General features: G+C 28.4%; 1 protein-coding gene across 2 annotated transcripts; it reads right to left on the bottom strand.

Moving 5' to 3' along the window:
* LOC107616596 (transcription factor bHLH19) lies at positions 397-3854 on the bottom strand. Of its 2 annotated transcripts, XM_021111561.1 has the most exons (5): positions 3691-3848; positions 3324-3533; positions 1447-1555; positions 1166-1365; positions 397-681 (listed from the first exon to the last, which is right to left on the bottom strand). In XM_021111561.1, the coding sequence occupies exons 1-5, from the start codon at positions 3730-3732 to the stop codon at positions 610-612; spliced, it is 633 nt and encodes a 210-aa protein (XP_020967220.1). In that variant the 5' UTR covers positions 3733-3848; the 3' UTR covers positions 397-609. The 2 variants fall into 2 exon arrangements, with proteins under 2 accessions (XP_020967220.1, XP_016174034.1); XM_016318548.2 differs by having other exon boundaries at positions 1166-1555; positions 3691-3854.

The following is a 9273-nucleotide window of genomic DNA, read 5'->3' on the forward strand; positions in this document are numbered from 1 at the left end:
TTCAATCCTTGGTGAACCCCAAAATCAGTTTAAACTTTTAAGAAGATATTTATTATCCCTAGTATTCGAATAGTTATTCTAAATAGTATAAGAGATGTTTATTTTATAATCCAATAGCCCGTTATATTGTACAAATAGTCTCCAGCGGGATCCACTAACTAATTTGGTAAGTATTCCTACCAACATATAATTAATTGATATGACATTGTATATAATTATATATTCTCTTTCTTGTATTGGGAATGGTGCTGGATAATTATTTATCATCAGCAGCCATAAACGTGTTCTAATCAACTTAGAAAAATTGGAGATCTTAGGTAAAAATTATATATGAAAATATATATGTATAAAAAAATCCTAGTTATTATATTATATATGGTTTTTATTTCAGCTGAGTTTATGAAAAGTTCTCACCAAACCAGTAGTGTATATATATGTAGCATTTTTTGAGCAACATTACAAGATGAATAATTAACTAGTCTCCATTGAATGAAACCACAACTTGAATTTGGATGTCTCATATATAAACATATAGAAATAATCATAAGTAATACTTCTGAATGCATGATCTCATACATACAAATATATATATAAATAATTAACTGATGACTATTGTGTCAAGATAGTTAATCTCAGGGTTTTCACTAATTCCTTCACTGTCATGCTGTATCTATCTCCCATCATCAGTTAATTTAAAAAAAATAAAATTTAAATAATTATTAATTAATGATAATTAATTAATACGGAGTGCAATTTAAAAATACTTGTTGGCTTGTTATTGGCTAAACCCCTTATTAATTACTTAACGAAATTGTTTTTTAAAGATTTTGCAGCAGTTTTAAACCGTCGTTAAATAGATTCACGACATTTGATTAAGTATCGTTTTTTAAGCGTTTAGTGATGTAAAATCCTCGATAAATAAATAATTGACTAAATATTATGAAAAAAATTAATAGACAAAATGCAATAATATGTTTATAATTAATTAATAACCGTTCATTAGGGGAAAAAACCTAAACCAAATAAAACAAATAATATGAAAAATATTCTAGTAAAATAATTTGCTTAGTGAATGTAAAAAAAAACAAATATTTATAAAGTTTAATATATTCAAATAACACATAACACTAAAACAATAAGGTGATTAATAATAATGGTTAATTACCTGAGCAACAATGGTTATGTCGAGGGTTGATTTCCCAAATGGCAAGACACTGTTATTGAGAACCGAAAGATGAAGATTCTCAAGCTTTGTTAGAATTTTGAGCATCAAACCCTTTTGTTTCTCACAATGGATTATGATGAGCACTTCGTTTTGCAACACTCTTACTTTGACCTCAGGAAGATTAATATTATTGCCACCACCTTCTCCATAATAGAATTCATCACAATTATTATTATTACTATTATAAGAGTTTACTTCTTCGTTATTATAAGACGTGGAACCTTTGTTGTTGTTGGATCCACCACCAACTTCTTGTTCTAGCTCCCTCACACGTTGTTGGAGTTGTTTCACGTAGTTGCTAGCATTGTCAAGGATTGATCTATCGTCCATCTACAACGTTATACATAAAATTTTTCATGTTAATTAATTGAAAATATTTTTTTTTTAATTTTATCTTTTTAATTATAATTTAATGGAAAAAAATGTGAAGATGATCTTTTTAGGTTTTGATAGATGAAAGACGTGTAATAATAGAGAATCATCAGAATTTATTATTTTTTATCACCAGTTAGCTATCAGTGTTTAAAAATATGAGATAAAGTATGTTGTTGAATTACTAAATTAAATAAATTGTATTGACGACTAAATAATGACAAAAATAATAAATTCTGATGGTCTTTTAGCATTTATCGATGAAAGACCACTTCAATATAAAAATATTGGTTTCGACTTTTACTATTTGTACGGTAGAAATCACATTTTTTTTAAAAAATTTAAGATAGCTGAAATTTTATATTTTTTATTTTAAAAAAATTTGATATTATATTAAATTTCTTTTAAAAATTTAAATTGATAGGATAAACGATGGTTATATTTTTTTTTCAAAACTTTATAATAATGCTTTGCTTTGTAAGTTGTGGATCTAGTACCCTATATTTTTTAACAAAAAACTTGTGAGTTCACATAATAATTTTTTGAGAACCAAATATATGTATATATATTATACTAAATCATATCAATTTTTTTAAGAATTCAAAGATAAAATATCTTCAAATAGTCTCCTTGATTCAATCTAATAATATTCCGTCTTTGAAAACGACGTCGGATCTAAAGAGTGTACCCGTGTCTTTCTTCTTTATTCACTGATAGTAACATTTTTCTTTTTGCAATGTCTTTGATTATATTGTTAAAAAATACAAAAACTACTAATAATAATATTGCTCCAATTATTTCTTTGTAAATTAGATAGTCAATTATAATTTTATAGATTTTATAAAGTAATCAAACTTAAAAACAAAAAAATCTTCAATAATTTGATGACGTATATCTAAAACTAATAATTGAATAGGTGGAGGAGATCCATAAGTAACTTCAAAAACTGAAAGAAGAGAAAATTAAAATCACGACAACTTGAATGGGGCATACCGCATACAAAATGTGATTGTATAACTTGATTTTTTATACAACTAAAATAAATATTCAAAATTGATTTCAATAAGAAATTAGAATGTTAAACATTTTTTCCCAAAAAAAAATTGAAAACTATTTTTCTTAATATTTTTTATACTTTTTAAAATATTTACAAATACGTTGAAGTTTATTCTTTCGTTAAAAAAATTATTTGTTAGAAATTTTCAAATAAAGACAACCTGAATTGCTTCTTGGATAAGTAAAAGCAATTAATAAGCAATTTCATTAAAAAATATAATAAATCACTGATTTCAAATGCACCGGGGAGTACCGGTGCACCAATTGTTTTAACCGTTAATTTCAATTAATATATATTATATATATTTTTTATAATTCAAATCAACGATTAAAACAACGAGAACACCGGTACTTCTAGTGCACTTAAAATGTTTCCAATAAATTTTATTTTATTTTACCTTTTCCAAAAAGCAGCCACATTGTACAAGATTGGATGGCTGGCTAATTGAATAACTAAAATTCTAACAAATAAATAAATTAACATTGAATTTCAGGAATTTATTTAACAGTCAAATAATAATTGATAAAAAAAAAACTAAGGACAAAATCAGAAAATCCTATAGAGCTTATTATTAGAAGTATATTTTTCTTTGAAATAACATAAAAGTATAAAACCCATTAATTAAATTTGAATAATTAAAGTATTATTTTAATTAAAAAAGTTTCTAACCTTGTTATTCTTGAAGCCACTACTGGGTATGGTGGCTGAAAGTGCAAGCAATCTCTCTTCAAGTTCCCTTTGTTTCTTCTTCCTTTGGGTCTCATCCATAATAGGATCTAAAGCTTCTTCTTCAGCAAAATATTGAATCTCTTCATCACAACCCAATTCTTCTTCATCATCATAACAATAATCATTATTATTGTCATCATCACCCATTTCCTATTTTTACATATATATTTCAAATAATCACCAAAACAATAATATAATTTAATTTCCACATACTATATAGCATAACATACATATATATCATACCATATAATAATATCATATATAACACATATAAGCACTAAATTTATGTTAATTAATTTGCTTTTACCAAATCAGAATCCGAAGGCCAATTTTCCCCTGACTCCTCCATTAGTTGGGTTATTGAAAGAAGATAAGGTTGTAGGAAGAATGAATGGATGTGAAAAGAAGTGGGGTTTACAAGATCAACAAATTAAAATTAAAAAAATAAAAATAAAACTAAGATTTTATATCACACAATGTTAAATACAAATTTAATAATAAAAATGTAAATAATATTTAAAAAAAAAAGGGGGCAATGAAGATGAAGAAAGAAGACATAAAAAAAGAAAGGGAAAAATAAAAAAACAAAACTGATTATTGATGAGTTTCAAGGGATGAGCAGTAGCAATATATATCCTTATTATACTCGCTAAACATGCAAGTTGAATCTCAACCGTTGAAATCCTGTTTTTGACACGTGTCAAGAATCGGGAGCATGAGCTGAGAGAGAGGGACAAGTCCGAGCGTGGTTCGCGTGTTCCTTGTTATGTACTAACTAAAATTTATTATAACGAAAGTGAGTTGGGAGCTACATAGTTTGGTTGTTCTTCACTCTTCACTCTTCTCTTCATTCTTGTGCATTTTGTTGTTGTTTTTTGTTTCTTTTTATTTTATTTTTGAGTCCCGTTAGGGAGTCAAACATCTTCGTACTATCTAGAATAATCATTCGAATACTAGGGATAATAAACATCTTCCCAAAAACTTAAATTGATTTTTGGGTTCACCAAGGATCAAACTCTTGACCTTTCGGATCTAGAGCTCTAATACCATGTCATGATACCATTCATCCCAAAAGCTTCAGCTGATAAAAAAAAGTAACACTAATGGTTATATCTCTAATACTCCCTAAACCTCCATTGTATATATTGTACAAATATTTCATTGGTTCCTCATACTTTTCCTTTATTTTTCTAGCTTTACTATAAGGCCTTTATTTCCATGCATAACAACATCACTTCGTAGATTTGTAATGGGTAGAGTTTCTTATGTTAAAATACTGTATCAAGAAATTATGAGAAACTAACCAACTTGGGTTGGTAGAGTGGTGAGCTTATTCGTCCGCTTAAGCAAGTGTCAGGGGTTCGAATTCTGTCTTATATATGCAGCAACGCATTGGCCAGCGGCAGACTCTTAAATAGACCTCTGATTTGCGATGAATTAGTCCTTGACCTGTCGGGTTAGGGGATACCGTGGGCAACAAAAAAAGAAATTATAAGAAACTAAAATTACACTAGTGCATGTTAATAGTAATTTTTGGCCTAACGACAACCTTTTTTTTTTTAGTTTTTCAAGATATTTTTTGATCCGGCAGGACAATGACCAATTTATTGTGGATTGGAGCTCTATTTAAGGGTTTGTCGATGACCAATAGATTACTGCATTCACAAGGCAATGTTCGAACTCTCGATACTTGTTTGAGCAGACTAATAAACTAACCACTAAACCAACTTAACTTGGTTAACGATAATAATTATTTGATCTAATATTATTTTTTTTAAAGAGATATAGATAGAAGTTCAAGTTCTTATTTGTGACGAATTTGTCTTTAACTATAAAGGAGGTATAATTTAGCTGCGGTTTATTTAGAGTTTTATAAATCGTCGCAAAACTAATTATCAGCGGTTTAAAGAATTGTCATGTTTAAAAACGCGGAGATTAGAATTCACAATTCACAATTGATTCGGTTAATCGATTTATACGAGTTGATGAGTAAGTAAAAATATGATTCGTTTAAAGTGAGTCAATTTTATCAATTTCAATAACTCGCGAGTTAAGCGAATTTGATCCCAAGGAACAAACATTTACAAGTTGGCTCATCATTTGTCTTTTTTATTTTATTTTTTTTTTGTTTTTTTAAATATATAAACATTTGAACAATAAAAACTAATCACATTATTTATATATTATTAAGACACACAATATAGTAATACACAGAGAAAATGATGATCGTGACTTAACGATCCTATGTTCCAATAATCGAAGTTGATGAATTTATATTATGCATTATTCTTAATATTCTAGACTTGAAGACTTGTTATTGTAATTTGTTAACTAGACTTTTGTATTTTAATTAATTTGACATGAAAATGTACAAAATTCCACGACTTCTTTGGGGGATGAGATAAGTTTGATGACTCGGCTGAAGTGCAGAATTGAGTTTCTCATGAAATATGAAACTACTTGCATTATATGAATATATGTATAATATTAAAAAAATAAAAAAATAATATTATAACATGATATTATAATTTTATATTTAAAATATTTAGAACTCAATTATTGATAAATTCTAAAAATAAAGAAAAATAGCATAAGTGACGCGAGAGCAAATAGTGTTAGTAGGTTAATTATATTAGTTAATTGTAACAAGGGAATATAAGTCTCATATTGTTTAGAATAGTGAACTTTGTGTTATGTATTAGTTTCATATCGTCTAAGTTATGAAGACTTTTCCTTCTCCTACTAGTATAAATAACTCATGTACCTTTTATTTATGAAATAGAGTTGAAGTTGATTTGAATATGAAATAAACTCTGTGTTTATTTTTCTTTAGGTTCTTTGAGAGGAAGAGGTGTATTCTTGGTTTGGTTTTCTTTAGGCTCTTTGAAAGGAAGATGTGTATTTTTGGTTTGGCCAACCAAGGTGAGTTTATGACTATTTTTACTATAGTTGGGTTGTTAACCTTGCCAACATTGGTGAATCTAAACTATGTCACCATAGTAGGGTTGTTAACCTCGCTAAGATTGGTGACTCAAGCGATGTCCCGGTGACAATAAGACAAATAAAAGAAAAAAAGAAGATAAATATAAAAATCAAACAAATTTAAAAAGATCTTATTTAAAAATATAATCATTCATGTTACTTCTTCATCTCAGTTTAAAGATCAATATCTTTTTTTAATAGAGTAAATGTCTATTTCCGTCCCTAATCATTTGGACGATGGACTAAGCGCCACCTGCAGTAAAAGGTGGAGTAAGAATTTTGTTCCTCTAAAATTAGGACAAATCGACCCTGCAGAAAATCCTAAACAAGAACAAAGTTCATAGTCCACCCCACCCCTTTACCCTTTCCTCCCTTCTTCGCCACCTCCGGCGCTATCTCTGCTTCTGGAAGGTTTGCAAATCTTCCGTCAAGACTCTCTTCGATTGTGCAGATTGTGCAGGTGGTCTCGATTTTTGAAGTGATGTATTTGGGATTAATGTCATTCCAATTGAACATAATGAAAAGGGTGCAAAACTCGGAGAAAGAGATCTTGGAGTTGATCCCGTACATAGAACTCGACAAGGCCCAAACAATAGCGGGTTGAGGATTCACTGTTTTGCATGCTTCTAGAAGGTTCACAAACCAACGACGTGTGTGAACGTGCGCTTCAACGAATTTCGCGGCACCAGTGAAAAGAAAAGCGAGACTGGAAGGGGAGGCACATCGCACTGACCTGCTCATGCGCTTCTCCTAGTCAAAGCTGCTCCAGGGAGGTGCTGAAGGAATTAAAAGAGTTGTCGCCAATTTCTCTATTTAATGTATGACGATTTCTCTAATTTTTTTTTTTTTTGAGGTGGATGGCGCGTGATCCATCAAATTTAATTGAGACATTTTTACGAACATCTTAATTGTATACTTTCGTTAGTCTTGTTATTGTTGAAGAGGAAAAGGGTATAAAATTTGCAAACCTTCCAGAAGTAAAAGTAGTCGTCGGAGGTGACAAAGAAAGAACGAAATGGTGGAGGAGTGGACCATGAACTTTGTTTTTGTTTAAAATTTTCAATAAGTTTATTCAACCAGTTACAAGGGATGCGAAAACCATTTTTTTTAGGTACATGAAGAATAATTTTTAATTTGTTGAGAGACGCTTTGTCCGTCATCTAAATAATTAGGAATCGAAATGGACATTTATTCTTTTTAATCTTAACTCGCTACTCGCGACGAACTAATTCGAACCCCATATTTGACAACTCTAGCGTTATGGTAGGGTCGAAAACTAGAAATTTCTTTTACCTTCTGTACCTTCAAACTATAGTCAGAATAATAGACAAAATAAATATGAGGACAAAAAATATTAACCTCTTTGCCTCGTTAAACCACTATCCGAAGACCGAAACTACCCCGCCAACTGTATATCCACAGTCCATGACAACGTTTTTCGGCGAGAATAATAATACTTTTTCCCCAAACATTAATATCAAAAATAAAATATTCTCTTTTGATTGGAACCCATAAAATAGTTCACCTTACAATGTTAACTAATTAGCGGATAAAGTTTTATAATAACTTAATTAAGTGCCATCGAGCTTATATAATCTAAAACCCTAGTGTTTTTTTTTTTTTTACCAAAGATAGAAGACTCGAACCCGCAACCTCTTAATTGAGTATAAAAAGACTATGTCATTTGAGTTATAATTTATTAGTAAAATCCTAAGTTTCTAGTAGGAGAGTTTGAGAACTTAATATTGTTAAATATCAAATTAATTAAGTCCATGTAATTATTTACTCAATGTGATGAGACTCATCATAATCGTAGAATATAACTCTACCTATCGTTCGTTCGTTTAAACTTTTAAAAGAAATAATTTTATAAAACTATAACTAAGAATATTTTATTTTGTTTTGTTTTACTATTATTTTCATCCACTCACATAAAATTAATTATTATATATTTATATAAAAAATATATTTATTATTTAACTTATTTTTATATATATTTTATAGTTTAATATATATTTTATATTAATAATTAATTTTAGTGACTAATTTTAATATATAATACCAAAAATACATAAAAGATAACATTTGTGTTACTATGATCATTACCTTTTAGTAGTGGTGGGGTATAATTTCAGTACGGATATTAGGAATATGGATGGATCTAAATGTCACTATATACATGCATGGTGGTCACCATATGAAAAAAGATATAGACTCTTTTAACTTATTTCCTTTGGAGGTTTGCAACAATTTATCTTTTTTCAAACACATATCTAAATATAAGCTAAGTTAATGTTGTTGTGCGTGTATATTTGTATTATAATTTTTATTTTTATTTTATTTTATTTAAGTATAATTAATAAATAAAATTTTTTTTATAAAAATATTAAATATAAAATTATTTTTATTTTTACAAATTTTTTTTAAATTATTAAAAAATATTTTTTTAAAAATAACTTGCAAACAAATCTGAAAAACCAAAAAACAACAACTACCACGGCTACTACTATATGACCAAACCAAAACTATGCACCAAAAATTAAAGTTAGAATGGTGGTTGAATAACGAAAATGGTAGAATGGCAGTTAAAGTTGTCCACATATCATATGATGCCACGTGGAAAATTTTAAAACAGTTTCGGAGTGGGACCCACTTTTTTCTTTCAGACTGGAAAAAAAAAATATATTAAAGCTGACAAATAGCTCGGTTTATGCTACAAAAATGTGTAAATATAGTTAAATATTGAAAACATAACGTTGTAGCAGATATAATTTTTGCATATATATGATATGATATATATGATGCATGAGAGGGAACCCTCAACATAAAAACACGAAAGACACATTTCATGCACATTCCACAAGACATATATATAATTAAATACTTTTAAATAAATATTAGTATATTA

This window comes from Arachis ipaensis, chromosome B09, assembly GCF_000816755.2.
Source record: "Arachis ipaensis cultivar K30076 chromosome B09, Araip1.1, whole genome shotgun sequence".
NCBI classification, from domain to species: domain Eukaryota; kingdom Viridiplantae; phylum Streptophyta; class Magnoliopsida; order Fabales; family Fabaceae; genus Arachis; species Arachis ipaensis.